Source organism: Cololabis saira, chromosome 11, assembly GCF_033807715.1.
Source record: "Cololabis saira isolate AMF1-May2022 chromosome 11, fColSai1.1, whole genome shotgun sequence".
In the NCBI taxonomy this organism is placed as follows: Eukaryota; Metazoa; Chordata; class Actinopteri; order Beloniformes; family Belonidae; genus Cololabis; species Cololabis saira.
The window spans coordinates 20,856,458-20,873,012 of record NC_084597.1 but is presented as its reverse complement, the minus strand read 5'-3'; the positions used below and the strand labels follow the sequence as shown (position 1 = coordinate 20,873,012).

Sequence of the window (16,555 nt, the reverse complement as noted above, 5' to 3'; positions counted from 1 at the left end):
GTTTTAACATGTACAGTAGAGGGAGGGGGCAAACAACTTCTGTGCTGGTTCAAATAAAATATAGCAAAGAAGAAATTATATTTGGACCATATCACTTTCTAAACTCTAGTTATGGCCCTGTGTGATGAAGCTGAAACAAGATTGGAAGAAAAAGAGCTGTTTTTGTCAAAGCAGTTTCTTTAAATTGATCATTTATAAGCTTCACGCGCTCATAAACAAACGGTGGCGCGTGCGCTCCAAAGCACGTTTTTTGTCATTTCTCAACAGGTCCACTGTGGCTGGCCATCTCTCTCCCTCTCTCCCCCTCTCTCTCTCTCTTCCTTCCTTCTTTCCTTCCTTCCTTCCCTCCCTCCTTCCCTCCTTCCTTCCTTCCTACCTTCCTTCCTTCCTCGGAAAACCCACAAGCTGGAGGCGCGCGGGCGCCCCGTAATTATTCCGCTCTCGCGCAGCTGAGCGTCGACAGCTGAGAGCCGCGCGCCACTTTCCATCTCTTCCCTCCGCACTGCGAATCTGTGAGGTGAGGTGAGGTGACGGATCGGATCGGCTCGGCTCGGCTGGGAGAGTCTCTTTCATTCCACCTGCCCAACACTTGGACACCTTCTTTGGGACACGGAAACGGAATTCTGCGCAGACGACAAATGCCCGACACCCGCGGCAGGCGCCCCCGGACCCGATGGGGAGGGACGCGAGCAGAGCAGTGATGGGACAGTTTCCGGGAGGATGCTACTGGACTTTGCCCGTCCTCGTGCTCCTCAGCTCGCAGGTCCTGACCGCCTCGGCGCGAGGTAAGAACCGGGACACTCTCTGGTGTTGTCTCTGATTCTGGAGGGTGAAGGTGTGAACCCCCTCCAGCCCCGTCCGTAGCTGGGGGGTTCAAAGTGTTATATTTATTTTCTTTCATTCAGTTCCAACTTCTGATAACGTTTATGAATGCCTAAAAAAAGAAAAGTAACACGTGTACTTTGAAAAAATCTCCATTTGAACTGCCACAACACTCGCAGGAGCACATGGCGGTTCAAGTGATTTATAATTAGTATTTTATTCTAAGCAAAGTGAGTCAAACGCATTCAGAATGACTTTGAGCCTTTTGTATCATGAGAGGAAACAACTCCTCTGAAATTAAACATGCAATAATATAATTCTGCATTTTAAACATAGGCTATGGAAATATGTTTGCAGTTTATTTTACATGACAAACTTTGGATGATTCAGGCAATAATCCATCATCATCGAGTTTCATTGCGCATAGATGAACCTGTTGTGAGTAGAAAACTGGATATCGTTCCAGTTCTTGGCTCAAACAGAAAGCGGCGTGGGCTACTGTTCCTTACATTATGCATTGTTCTCCCTTAAGCCTAGTGATAGATCCAGGTAATTGGTTGATGGCAAAACTGACTGCGTTGACTATGGGGAGAAGATAATAATGTTATGTTTATAACATTATGTAATGTTATGTTTATGTTTATGTTCTGGATCTCTGGAAAGCATCTAGAGACAACATCTGTTGTATTAGACGCTATATAAATAAAATTGAATTGAATTAATAAGATAAGATAAGATAAACCTTTAATAGTCCCACAGAGGGGAAATTTGCAGTTTACAGCAGCAAAGGGGGATAGTGCAAAAAAAAAAAAAAATGAGATGAGATGCTCTGAAGAGTTTACAAATGTTTCAGCTGGTTTGGAGGATGGATGATTGTGCGATGTCCCTGTTCTGGCGAATATTTTCTGACCTATTCACACCCGTTTAGCACACATGGCAGTGTAACAAAGATGCATTTGCAAGTCAATTAGTTAACAAGCCCCAAGGTTTTCAGTTTTGCATCCCACGTTTTGAAATTAGCTTCAACTTGAGAATTTGCATATTGCAAGTGTCTTCGGGGCAACTTTCCATGTAAGCATCAGGTTTGTCATTCTCTTAGATTTAGTCTGAAAGGCTAAGACGCGTGTTTGTGGCCAGTGTTTCCAAGTCGGCTGCAGTGACACGTGAACCACTGCGTGATATTTAAAAGGAGTGACCCGTGGCTGGCAGGGAGCAGAAAGCTGGGTTCATGAAAGTAAAATGTATCCCACGTCTCAGGACGTAGTTTATATAAGCTGCATATGTACACTGTTTGTTGGCTTTGAAAAATAGATATTTATTTTTGTGCAATAATATGGATGTCAACTGTCAAAGACATTATGCAAACATGAACGTGTGTGAAAGGCAAAAGGCGGTCTACGCACACAAACACACACATTGAACTTAAAAGCGAGGCTGAGTTACAGTGCATGGTTGAAAGGAAATGTTTTATTTTAGTTTCTAGTAACATATTGCACATGGATATGTCAGTACTATTTATTTTGTTACAAATATGGATTTCAGAGGATCATTATAAGTTTGATTTATTTTTTTCTCGCTCTCCTTTGTTTTTATCTAATAATGGTAATTTCTTTTTTTACAGAAAAGTGTGTTTAGATTCAGAGTGAAAACATGTGAAAGTATCATGAACTGACAGCTATTTGTTTATTTATGGGAACGTCAGCATCGTGAGCGACCGTCTTAAACCCCAGCAGCCCGTGCTCTGTTTCCCACAGGGTGGTGGTCCAGTTTTACAGCGGTTTTTAGTCCGTGCTTGCGTCTCACTGCGCTTTGCCCCTCTTATGAAGGTCAAGATAAAACTCTCTTACGTCAGTATCGAGGCGTACTTCTCATAACCACAAGGCTTGATCCATTAACGATATCTAAAAAATTCAAAAATCCCGACCATCCAATCACAGACAACCAACACCATCATAAAGTACAAAATGAGCACTTCCTGATGGGTTGTATTGTGTGAGACGGTTGATGCAACGGTAAATGTAGCGTTGAGCAAGTAGTTTTGGGTAGTGAGAGGGAGCAGACATTGTGGAGAGTTTTATTAAGATATTTGAGTTGTAATCTCCCACCAAAAATGTGACAAACATCTTGTTGGTTGTGCGTTTACTCTTTTTTTTTTTCTGCTGTCTGTATCCTGTACGCACAGATGCAAGCTTGCGTGCCCACAAACACTTGAGCGTGCACAGGTGAACAAAATATATGTTCCGTCAGTCACTTGAAAAGCTTGTTGTTTAGTACACAGGAACACCATGATTCCTTGTTGGTGTTTGTGTCAGTAATGAAGCGTAGCTGAGGTCCAGTGCCTAAACAGACATAACGCATGTTTTTTTCTAGTGATCAGTTGCTACTGAGAGGCTCGTTAACCTCCTTGCGGCGCTTCTGGGGAGACCGCTCTCATCGACTAGAACGTGCCTCTGAAGCCACACCTCCAAAGGACATGATTGGGCAAGAGTTTCAGACAAACCGGAGGACTGGTTACTTTACCCGATTGTGTTCTTTGAGCCCTGCTGCTTCTACAAACAGTTTGCTATTAGTGTGTAGAGATAATTTAACAAACATGCATCATTTAGGGATGAGATGATTAACATTTCATGAACTAAAACTTAGGATAAAAGCTAAAAGGGCACAATAAACAAAATAGAGTGGTTTTATGTCAGCTGGTCCTTTTTGAATGTTTGTTGTTGTTTTTGCACTGTACAATTTGCACCATTAATCATCTACCCCTGACACAAGTAAATGGGTTTTACTTATTGCTCATTATTTTCAAATTAACATTCCTGGGAAAAGCTCATTGTCAGCTCAAGTAAGGTTACATAGAAAGATGGAACCATTATGAGGATTATGAAGCCAAAATGAGCTTTATCGAGTGGCTGGTCGTACTGACGTTATCAGGTGAGTTCAAACTTTCTCTTTTTGTATGCTTCACTTGTGCGTGTGCTCTGACATGGATGCACTGCATCCTTGACCAAATAAATAAATAAATCAATAAAGGGAAAGGCTGATAACAGTCAATGGGCAAATGAGTGATTGTTTTTATTTATTTCTTTTCAGGGTAATCCTTGTGGCCTATTCTGACATAATATCCTAACATTATTATTATTCTTGACATTTTACAATAATTCTCAGAAAAATGTATTGAGCTCTAGGATCCTTTTCTCTTAAAATAAATGTCCCAGGCTGTTTGGCTGAGATGTTTTTGTTGGTATTTTAGTTTGAAATAAACCAATTGTGCGTTTGCCCCAAGGTTGATGTGGATTTTTCTTTTTTTTTTTCCTTTTTAATTTGATGAAAGAGAAAAGGGCACTATACAGAATGTGCCAGTCACTTTGCCATAAGAGGCAAAACCCTTGAATCATTACCAACATTTTAAAGAAGCACCACAGGCTTGTGCAACGAATGTAAAAAGTAATGTTTTAAACTAGTGAAATTATTTCGTTTTTTTGCTTTATCAGCAAAATGTATAACAATCTCTGCGTCGTTCTTGATGGTAACGCCACATAAAAAGCTGCATGAAGACCCTGAAAGATGACCGATCTTATCAGAAATGTTGACATAAGTAGGGCTGTAATCTGTATAAAACAATTGTTTTGTCATGTTTTAATAATTTACACATTTACACTATCATTTTGAACTGTACACAGTGGCGGCAAGTATTTTTTGGGGCTAATCCATATTTTGGTGAGGCTCAAATAAATGCCAGAACATATATTTAATGAAACAATACCCTCCCACCACAGCTAGAAAGAGGCGCACACACACACACACACACACACACACACACACACACACACACACACACACACACACACACACACACACACACACACACACACACACACACACACACACACATATATACACACACACACACACACACACACAGAGACTTAACATCCAGTGTGGTGTATCTGAGGGATGTCGCCATTGTTGCGTTGTGCCTTCAGTTACAAATTATTAGACTAAAGCTTGAAATATGTCAATTCTGATATGTTCATATTGTCAAAACGGACAGGGCAAGTTGGCTTACCGTTTACAGGTGATGCACCATGTTTGATGTGGAGCTGTGATAACCAAACTGTTGCCTACAAAGTTTGCGTTTAACTGTTTTCCATTGTCTATTTTCATGAAATTCTGCCACAACGCAGATGTCTTTGACATGATAGAGTTCAACACATCACCCACCTTGTCCTTGTACTTTACAATCTATCCGTCTCTAGTCAGTGGGTTGGGATAATCCAAAATAGCAAAAACAAGGGGGGTGTCCAATGATAGATTGTTACCTGTGAAAGAGATGTGGTCTGAAAACACCCCCTTCAGAACTTGGTACTTTCCCCCTGATTAATTTAAATGAAAAGAATTTTGGTCGAGCCTGCCCGCATCGACTAATAAATCGACCAGTTGACTGGGAAATTACAGCCCTAGACAAAAGACATGATATTTCATCACCTGCATGAATTATTCAATTCAATTAGTATTTTATCAAGAATGAATGAAAAAAATGTCATATGGGGCTAAAAATGTGGAGTCTTGTTCCACAACAGTTGATTTTTGGTCAACGGAGCCATTCCTGCGTCACATTGTGAAGTTTGCATTGATGATGGCTTTCAGCTGAAGAGTTACTGCCTTAAAAACATCAAACTTTCCTGTAGAGCGAATATTGAATATGAGCTTGATAATCACAAATTGCAGCTGCAAACTATGTCAATAGTTGGTTTTTGAAATTTTCCACAATTTGTTCAGCGCGTCCAGGAAAAAGCTTCTCTGAAACTAGAAGCAGACCTTATGAGACTGTCACTTTTGCCCAATCAAGACCTTTCAGACAGGCTTTTAGATGGTTGTAGTTGTCTGTCTTTGGCAGGCTTGTTGGGGAGCTTTTAGTGCACTTACATAAATATATGGAGTTTTTATCAACTTGATTAGTGTTATTGTCTCTCCAGCAATTTTTCTGCCGCTCTGTTCACACCTGTCAGACATGCAACAAGTTACCTATGAATTTAAATGCTTTTATTTTAAGATCATTCACGATATAATAGATTTCTTTGGGTGTATAGCTGCTGCATTATTATTACAAGAAATGCTCGATCACTAAGGCACTCAAACTACTTCAACTACTTTTGAGATATTGTCTTTTTGGATTTGTGGAGTGTTAAGAATGTTATAGCATCTCACCATTTAGTGTAGCGATACTGGGTTTCCTTTTGTTTAATTGTTTTTTAAATTGACAGGTGTTGATCAGGAATGTCCTGATGATACTTGGGATGGGAGAGGAGCTAACACAACTACAAGCCATACACTACACCCGTGAAATGTGAAGATGTAAATCAGATAGGCATGTAAATCAGATAAATAATGTAAATAGTTCTTTGTTTTATAACAGTGCCAGGTGCACAGTGCCTTTCAGAGTCCAATGATTAATCTGTTCCTATATGAATGAATTCTTGGTGTTATTTTTGGAGCTTATTTTAGGTTGGCAAGAGTGCGTACCAACTTGACAGCCTGGGCCAGAAATGTGAAACCAAACTGGAAGGTATAACATGCTGCTGTCCTTATTTTGTTAGTTCCTTATGCCTGTGTAATTTTTTTTCTTTCTTTTTCCAACAAATAGCTGCAGTGTTGATTGCATGTTTTTTTTTTCGTTCTTTTTTTTTGCCAGAGGTTTTATTGGTGTTTCTGTGTTACTGTCAGTATCTCTGGCTCGTGCATTCTTTTTTATCAGTACACGTATATCAGAGATTCCTGGGTCAACCACTTATCTTTGCAGGTAACCTGATTGGTGCCTTCATAGATAAGACTTATATCTACAGGCGTACGATTTCAAACTTTGCACACTGAGAGCACCAAGTGCAGATAACCCATTTACCCTGAAGGAGAAACCTCAGATCAGTGTTTACAGGTGGAATTTTGGAGAAAATGGGGCATGTGAAATGTTAAACTGCTGCTATGAACATTACATACAGTGGGGCAAAGTCATATGACAGTTTGAGTTTCAGCTGAGTGAAGCTCCATCTTTATCAGCTGCAAAGAACGCTACCTTCAAATGGCACTTATTCATGAATTTACATTAATTTATCTGAAGATCTGTTGTAATAAAACAGCTGTGACCTTTCTAAACATAAGCCTTGACTGCTAAAAAAATGTGTTGTTGATGTAGAAATGTAAATGTTGAACTTCCAAAACTCAATCTCTGACATAGCTAATCTTTTTGGATTTGTGTATTTATAACTTCAACACTTAAACAATCTGCAGCATTTTCTAACATCTCACCATTTAATAAATTATTTACTGTCGAATAGCTTTTGGACTGACTTTCCAAAAGTTGATGTTTTAAGAAGATTTTGTCATATCATCAAATCAAATCAAACTTTATTTGTAAAGCACCTTTCATACAAAAAAATGTAACACAAAGTGCTTTTCATAAAACATAAACATAAAATGTATTAATGCTGGGTAGCAATCTTTAAATTTTTTCATTTAACATATGTGTCACTAAATGTTTTAATTCCAGGAAATATAGTCGTGTTTGCATGGATGGACCTCTTCAGTTTGTCTGCCATGCACCTTCACATCTAATACCATGGGTCTTTATGCAAGGCCACGTCTCAGCAACTGCTTCACAGCTTTTGGTCAATCAGTTGCTGACTAATATGGAATCTTCACAGTCAATAGAATTGACATTTCTCCCATCAACATCACTTCTGGCACCTACCGATCAGAATGAAAAAACGATTGCATGTTTGTTTAGAGTCGTTTTTCAATAGCCCAGCTTCTGTACTCATGTACTGGTAGCAGAAACAATCCAAGGTAGCTAAAATGGTTTTGATTGGCCATGTAGACCTGGCATTACATTAGTGGAGGTTTGTGCTGTTTTAGGATATGTGATGGTGAAACACTAAAAGCAATACCAAATTCAAAACTGGGCTTTGGAAAGTGAAGTTGACCACTGGCTCAGTAAGTTCTCAGTTGTTGCACATATTGTATCAAGTCTTTGTGTGATTTTAAAAAATGGTTTGAATGAGTCCTGGTACCAGAAATGCTTGCTAGAACAGAACAATGTAAATGATAGGTAGCATGATTGGTTCCAGTAAACTAAGATAGTAGGTCCTTGCTTGATAGAAATCAGTCCTGTTGTTTCTGACGATTTGATGAACTTACCTGCTTGAAATGAAACCCGAGTTAACAAAACTGAATGAACGTGAACAACCCTGATTAATTCTAGACTATGGTTTTGTCTTTGAGTCTTTGAGATGCCACTTAATTTCTGGGCGTAGGGGTTAGGGAACTTATTCCCTCATTTTTACATTGTAATATTATTAAGGCCCGAGCACTTACAGTGCGAAGGCCCTATTGTATCTGTAGTATTTTTTTTTTCCTTTTTTTTTTTTTTTTTTTTTTTTTCCCACGAAATGAGGGCCTTTTTGCCCTCCTAAACGTGCCCCAAAAGTCACCAAATTTTGCACGCAAGCCAGGCCTTGCGAAAAATTTGATATTTAATGGTTTGCATTAATGGGTGTGGCCTAATGGCTCAACAGCGCCCCCTAGAAAACTTTGTGCCTCAAGCCCCAAAATACGGTTTGACATACATGCACGAAAATCGGTACACACCTGTATCATTTCACAACTTAAAGAAAAGTCTATTGGCGCCATGGCCGAAACCGAACAGGAAGTCGGCCATTTTCAATTAATCGTGTAATTTTGGCACAATTTATGCCATTTCTTCGGCCGCTTCTTCGCCCGAACCGTAATGTGCACCCAGGCGTGTTATACATCAAAATGTGCGTCTCGATCCTGCAAATATGCGCATTACTTTTGTCAGTCGAAAGCGTTACCGTGGCAACGATAGACGCCAAAAAGTGCGTCCCCCCCTTCATCTGATTGATCCATATTTGATATTGGTTCCTACTTTCTGCCATAACTTTTGAATGGTTTGACCAAAAGAGACGTGGGTAGTGTCATCGGATTTAGTTTTGAGTCTTTGAACATAATTGGTGTAAATTAGCCCCACCCCTTCTTCTGATTTGTCAATATTTGATAGTTCCTATTCTCTGCCATAACTTTTGAATGGTTTGACATAAAGAGTCATGGGTTGAGTCATCGGACTTAGTTTTGAGTCCTTGACTTTTATTGGTGAAAATTGCACGCGCGAGGGCCTGTTCATTGCTGCTTGCAGCTTTAAATTTGCTTGTTTTCCTCGATGAATAAATTTTTTTTTTTCTAATTTAGTTTTTTTTTCTCCCTGAATTAATGAGAAATTTTGATAAGGTGAAGGAAAAATAAATCCTCTCGCTCCATCTAGAAAGATTTGTGTTAGTTATTTAGTATCATAAATCAAGATACTGTAGCTAAAACTCATAAACCAAATCTATAAAAGAAAAAGACAGGAGTATCTGTCAATATCTGAAAACCGGATTAAATTAAACAAGCGAGACATGTTGGATCCTGTTCAGTTCGAAGAGGAAACAAAGGCAGGTTTTATTGTTAAATGACATTGTGAATTCAGATAAACGAAGAATTAAAATACTTTTAAGAAATTGGAAATAAAGAAAAATAATTTGTCCATTCAGAAAAATTGAATGAAAAATAATTCTAATAGAAAATTGTTTTAAAATTAGAATAAACAGAACTTTTAATGTGTTTTCGAGGAATTTTAATAAGCTTCTGTACTTACACTTATCTTGAGGCTAATGGAGTGCAACATGGATGCAACAAGGATCCGATCATTTTAAGTAACGTAACTCCATCTCTCCACATGGAGAAGAAGCAGTTTTGCATCTGTCATGATGAGATCCAGAAAAACCTTTGATGAGGTTGGGTTGAATATCCGCCATTCTAGGCCTTCTTAAACAGAAGGTCACACTTTTCACAACAGCACTGCAAGATGCAGGTACAATACATAATTGAACCGTAACATATATTTGCTTAAAGTCGACTTGAATGATACAAGCTTTTTGAGGGTTTTTCCTTCAGCATCCCAAAATACCTCCAGCTCCTGAGAAGGCATCCTGGTTTGGATGGTGGAAAACACTGGAAAGAAACAACGCTTGAGAGAGTGAGGGATAAAGGGCAATGGAGTCATCTCTGCCATGTTTTATTTATCCCCCCTCTCTCACCTAAAAAAAAAAACAACATTTAAATGACTGCCCAAGTCCTTGTCAAAATCCAGCTTTGATTTAACCAACACTTCACAGGATGTGAATTTGGGAGCACAGCTGGGCTAGTAGCCACACTTTGTTTCTGTTCTGTAAGAGATCACATGATGGTCACATTGCTCAGTTTCACTGTTGCATTATTCAGAGGAAACCCATTTCTCCACCCAACCCATCAAGTCCCTCTCCCGTCATCTGTTGTCTACACTAAAAATGAAGACAGCTCACCCACAGTTAAAGGAAGATGGGAAATATATTGCCGGCAGAAGGTCTGTGGAGCTGAAACTGGGGGAAGAAAATTACACATTTCGGGGAATGTTATTCAAAGAAAACACATTTTCCCTTGAGGACAACTTGCCATTATACTTCACCAATGTCACCAACAGATCCATAGTATGCAACATATAGCTATACTGTAAGTAAGTGAGTGAGTGAGAGAGACAGAGAGAGAAACTGTGACACTAGAATTTCATCAATGAGCTAGCTATTGTGTGTAATGTTTCCATCCTAATTCTTGTACAAAAATAGATTATTTTTAATTTCCAGGGAGCAATGGATGCAGAAGAAACTGTGTCTAAATGCCATTGGATAGATGTAAAACCCATCTGAGAAATGAAGCGTGTGACGTATGTGTGAGGAAAAAAACATTAGTATCGACAAAAGACTGCCGTGCGTTGAAGTAGGAACGCTGGTGAATGACTTAGTTTTGCAGTAAAACCGTCTTGGTTGTTTTTGATTGTCTCTTAGATTCATGAGTGAGAAGTGAATGGATGTGGTTTCTTAATTCAGCTGAATTCTCTTTAAAGGAGCCTGAGGCTCCTTTTAAGAAATGAGACTCATTAGCGCCACCCTTCGCCACGACGGCCGTCGGCGGTACTGCAGCCAACAGCGAAGCCGGCACGGGAGAACGGGGAGAACGCGCATGCAGCGTCATTTGACGTCACATCCGCAGGACAGCGCGGGAAATTCGGCCCCACAATTGCAGCACATTTTGCAGCACAAAGCCTGTTCAAGGCAACGGAGAGGTACACTAGAGGGCTCATTCTTTTTGGTTTGGAACGCTTCATCTGACAGTATTACTAGAAAACTTAAAACATATACGCATTTTTTTCATAAATCCTGCCTCAATCCTGCCTCATGCTCCTTTTAAAGGGGACCTATTATGAAAAACACGTTTTTTTCTTGCTTTAACATATATATAGTGGTCTCCCCTCACCCTGACAACTCAGAGAAGTACTAAAGCAACTAAATTCTCCAGTGTCTGTCCACCCCGCCCGGAGGATCTTTCCAGTGTCATGTGACTTCTATGAGCCGTTCAGATTTGTGCATTTTCGTTACGTAAGCAAAATGCAAACCACGCCTTGGTCTCCTCCGCTGCTGAAACCACGCCCACAACTAACTCCGTCGGCCAGGCGTCCGCCATTGTTTAGAAGCGGTGGCTGTTTCAACGAGGGACAGTTAAAATTAGGTTTTGCATCGACACTTACCCTCATAAAAGGATCAGTACCAACAGCACAGACCCGGCAAATGCACACGAGTCAGCGGTAAGAATGTTAATTTTTTATGTTATTTATATTTGTTTACAAGTATGATCTTTGCATGGGCTAAGTATTTAGCTTAGCTCCGGTGTTACTCCGTGTTACGGAGCTCTATTGGTACCGTAATACATTTTTTTTCTGTTTATGGTTTCAGATCTTCCAAGCAATGCGCCTGAAGCTGTTCAACGACACCTTCAGAAGACGCACGGTCCTTCCTTGAGCCAGCAATAGTGCATAAATGTTATTTATATACAACTTATGGTAATTTTATTTTTTTAACAATAAAGTTGCCATTTGTGAACCTTCAGTGTTGTGATTTCTTTACAATTAGCATGATTCATTTGTCTTGTAACATAAGACATTAAATGAGGAATCGGAGTAAAGAACTGTGGTGTACCTGTTTAGAATTCAATTAAATCTTCCTGTGTGAAGACGAGGTGACTAAATGCTGATTTATGGTTCCGCGTTACACCAACGCAGAGCCTACGGCGTAGGGTACGCGCCGATTTAACGCAGAATCGTAATTCAGGCTTAAGATCCCAGCGTCTGACTATCGCGTCGAACTGCGTGACATCGGACGCTCTCTGTCCACACTGAAACCGTTAAACTCGCGGCCAGTTAGGACAGTCCAATAGAAAATAAAGCAATGGAATTGAATTTGTCACTGAAGTTTGATCGCATCGCATGGGACACGCTTTAATAGTGTACGGAGCCGCTGCTCTTCTGCCGGAGAGGCTTTGTTCCCTCCCCTGCTACACGTCATTCAGGCAGCCAATCAGCGCAGAGCCTCATTATCATAGCCTCCCCGCCCCTCAGAATCCAGCATAGAGAAGGGGGTTAGAAGCGGTAAAAATAGAGACATGGCCCAGACACTGAATTTCTGATTTATTAAGAATAAACAAGCTTTTGATTGTTTTTAAGACATTCAAGGCCTGTTTAAAACATACATCAAATGCCATAACAGGTCTCCGTTAAACTATTGATGGTTAGGGCTGTTCGATTAATCGATTTTAAATCGTAATCGCGATTATGTAATTAGAACGATGTTAAAACGTGAAAATCGTAAAATCGATTTTTCACTTTTTTTTTTTATTTTTATTTTTTTTTACCTTGTCTACATACATATTAATGATTGATACCATATTAATGATTGATGGAAATACCTCTCAATACCTGCGACAAGTGCCCCATCGGAGAGGCTCTTTAGTGTAGGAGGGGACGTTGTAACATGCCACCGGGCATCCCTCAAGCCAGATGCGGTAGACTGGCTCGTGTTCCTTGCAAAAAACTTGCAAATGTGAATAGCAAATGTAATGACTGACATTACACACCTCTACCTCCTTCATGGGTTGCATTATTTTTTAGCATGCAAAGACCCAGTTTAGTTTAATTAGAAAATGTATTGTTTTATTTAATTGGAAATATAACTTACTGTATGTTTGCAAGTGCTGATTTGCTGATTTTTTTTTCAGAGATAAAACTTTATATTTTATTATATTTTTTAAAACTTTTTTTCAACTTATTTTACAGAGTTTTGCACTTTATTCATTCATTTTTGGTTTAATAAGAGCAAAGTTTGCACTTAAAGCCCAATGGGGCAAATGTTCAATAAAAAAACAGCATATTTGAAATCATTTCTTTGCCTTTTGTCAATTCACAAAATAATCGTAATCGAAAATCGGATTTTGAGAGAAAAAAAATCAAGATTTTATTTTTGGGTAAAATCGAACAGCCCTATTGATGGTGTATGCTTATCTTTTTTTCCTCATAATATTGGATCATTTCTTGTGTTTATTTGCTCATCACTGAGATGAATTGTATGGTAATATTCTGCTGTCAGTCACTTCTCTGAACTCTTCTGTTCTTGGGGCAGAATGATGGAATAATTGTGGATGTTGTATAGAAATATTTTATGCATATGTTATTGCATGTCCAAGTCAAACTGTTTTATTTGGATAATGAAAAGCCTTCTGAAGAATTGATCATGCTCAGAGGAGTTGTTTGGTTACCAGACATCATGGTCTGGGGTTCTTTTATCTGCAAAAGTCCAAGAGTTCATGACGTTGATGGAACAATTAAGATGAGACACTGCAAAAGACTGGTTGATCAGATCTGGTGTTATCATTCATCTTGGGTGTTTGAAGTCTAAGTTTGTGCTTTCACACCTGGCATTAAAATGCTTCTCCACGTGATGCTCGAGTGACACCTTGTAAATAGATTTCAGATACCTCCTTTCTATGGAAATTAACATATAAACCACAACACACAGTCAGCTGTCTGCTGAGCCACAAAAGTCTTCTGTTTCGTGCTGTATTCATTGTTATTATTATTGACAGCAGTGGTCTCATTCTGCCCTAAACAAACAGAAAAAAAATATAAGAAATAAGTATAAAGTATAAAGAAAAACACATTTAGCCACAAATTGGCCCCCTGAAGGGTGGTGGTTTGTGTACCCGTTTGTGTTTGTGTGTGTTGAAGAGTGATGTGTGCTGTAACTTACAGTAAGTTACCTTCGCTAAGCAGTCATGGAACGCTTGAAGCTGAAACTCACAGCACACCCGGCAACACAAAAAAATCTATTTTCTGATTGGCTGGCAGGTTGGTAACTGCAGACAGCTGCTCTGAGTTGAGAGCTCAGCGCACAGTAGCGTACCTTGATTCGTCATTGATGCGGTAAAGTTAATTTCTCAGCGTGAGAATTGCCACATGTGGCGTGAGAGCGCGTGAAGTCGTTGAAATTTGCGAGTCTCACGCTCAATGCATGAGACCTGAGAGCCATGTTATTTTGTCTGTGGCTAAGTCAGCCGCTTCGTCGTTTGAACCATCAGACATTTTCTTGGGTCTCCCTTCTCGCTCAGACTGGATGGGTGAAGACATATGATTACAGACACGCTGTCCATCGTCTTAAAGGGGAATGAAAATAGCCTATCAAAAAGACGATCATTTTCTTTTTTTTAATCACAACACCGAATTTACCGAAATGGGAAAATTGAGGTCGGTCATCGCAGTAAATATCGGTAACGGTACATTATCAGTTTATCGCCCAGGCCTACTTCTGATGTTTCTTTAAAGCATTTAGTGACCTGACAAATATAATCATTCAGTAGGGAAGGCTGGTATGGACTAAAAAATTTATCAAGATCATTTCTGGCATTTATCCCGATAACGATTTAAAAAATACCAATTCAACTCCATCTTTTTAACTATAAATCTATTACCACATTCAGTCTTTGGAGCCCCCAAAACACTGCTCTAAAAGAATACTAAATGCTACTAAACTAAAACAATTATTACACCACTCTGGTGGAGACCTCAGCAGGTGCTGTTATATATAATATGTTATATATAATAATATATGATTTATAATGTAAAATATATAATAAGTTACTTGTATTGTCATCCTTTGCACTCACTGTTTTTTGCAGACTCTCATATAATAGATCAGTGGTCCCCAACCTTTTCTGTACCGCGGACCGGTTTAATGTCTGACAATATTTTCACGGCCCAATCTAAAGGTGTAGCTGATAAAAACTAAATAAAATGACTAGATCGGCACTAAAAACTGTGGTATTTTCGCTATAATAATAATAATAATAATAATAATAATAATGATAATTAATAATAAAACATTTTCGAAAAAATAAAATGAAATAATGGAAATTGTAAATGACCTTTTTAACATGAGTATTTCTATAAATGTGTTTTTATGTTTGTTTTCTCATTAACGTTATTTAAAGCCAGGCTTTTATTTTATTTGTTATATATTAAGGAGACCGATATTTAGTGCTTTTATTTTAAAGGCGTCTCGCCGAGACCTTGTAAACATCCGGCGCTTCGGACTTTAACGGTAAAGGTTTAACGGCAGTAGAAAGTGTCGGGAATGCTAAAGTGGTGCCTAACTGACACAAAAAGCACCTGCTGATGAGGATTTGTGCAAATTTTATGCCGTATTTTTTTGTGTTATAATAAAAAACAAATAACAAAATAACTAGTCACTTTGATTGTTTGATTTTTGATTGCCAATTGAAAATGGAAAGAAAGAATGATACACGGATTTTGGTTATTTTCCTTCTTTTCTTTTTAAATTATTCTACTCCAGAATAAAAAAGAAACATACTAATGAAATCCCTGAATGCCATGTAATTAGTTTCAAGAACATGTGACCGGAGCTGCAATTATTGAAGGTGACTTGATACTGTACGTAGCAGCAGAGAATATGTAATGTATATTAAGTGTGTTTCTGGTATATTAAAATCATTACTTAATAATTAAAGTCTTATTTTTCACAAGCTTCTTGTTCCAAATGTGGAAGTGACTTAGTTAAAAACTATTAAGATGATAAGGCTGAATTGTTAAAATTATGTAAATTAAAGTTTGACTTAGGGAATGTTATTACTTAAATTGTTGAATTAGAGAAGCATATTAAAAGTGTAGCACAGCACATTCATTCTGTATGTCTTAAATGTATAAAGAAAACTGATTGGACTAGACCATCTTGTCATTATTAGTTTAACAGAGTCCTGTTGTTCTTTTTGGATCCAGCATCACATGTGTTTTTTCTTTGAAACTGCAATAACTACTAAACTCCAACAATGAGGTTTAAAACTCTGCATACCTGTCCTTTCCACAGCTTCATCAGGATTAATTTCAGGGTTATCATTCTCAGCAGGGGATGGGGTTATTTGTTGCTTAAATACGATAAACACGTTTGATAAATGGCTTATTTAACTGCTGCAATGCTCTTGCATTAAATGTACCAAATTTATTGAACAATGTTAAATTTTCCCTCTTTAAATGACATTTGAAGAACATTCTGTGATGGGTGATTTGACATTTTTATTGCCAGCACACTGAGAACGTGACATTCCATCCGTTCGGCAATTACAAGACTCCATTATCCTCCTCGTCATCGTCTTCATCATCCTCCTCGTCGTCCTCCTCCTCATCCTCCCTTTACCCTGAATAGCTGATTCGGTGCTCATTTGCTCTCTTAAATATTGGTCTGGTTTCTGACAT

At 38.7% G+C, this 16,555-nt stretch overlaps 1 protein-coding gene across 1 annotated transcript in view; it reads left to right on the top strand.

The window, feature by feature from the left end:
- The first annotated feature begins 445 nt into the window (after positions 1-445).
- LOC133454617 (netrin receptor UNC5D-like) overlaps positions 446-16,555 on the top strand; it is a 288,872-nt gene continuing 272,762 nt past the window's right edge. The window contains exon 1 of the mRNA XM_061733339.1: positions 446-785. Within this exon, the coding sequence (XP_061589323.1) occupies positions 674-785 (112 nt within the window). The 5' untranslated portion in view covers positions 446-673. The remainder of the gene's footprint in view (positions 786-16,555) is intronic.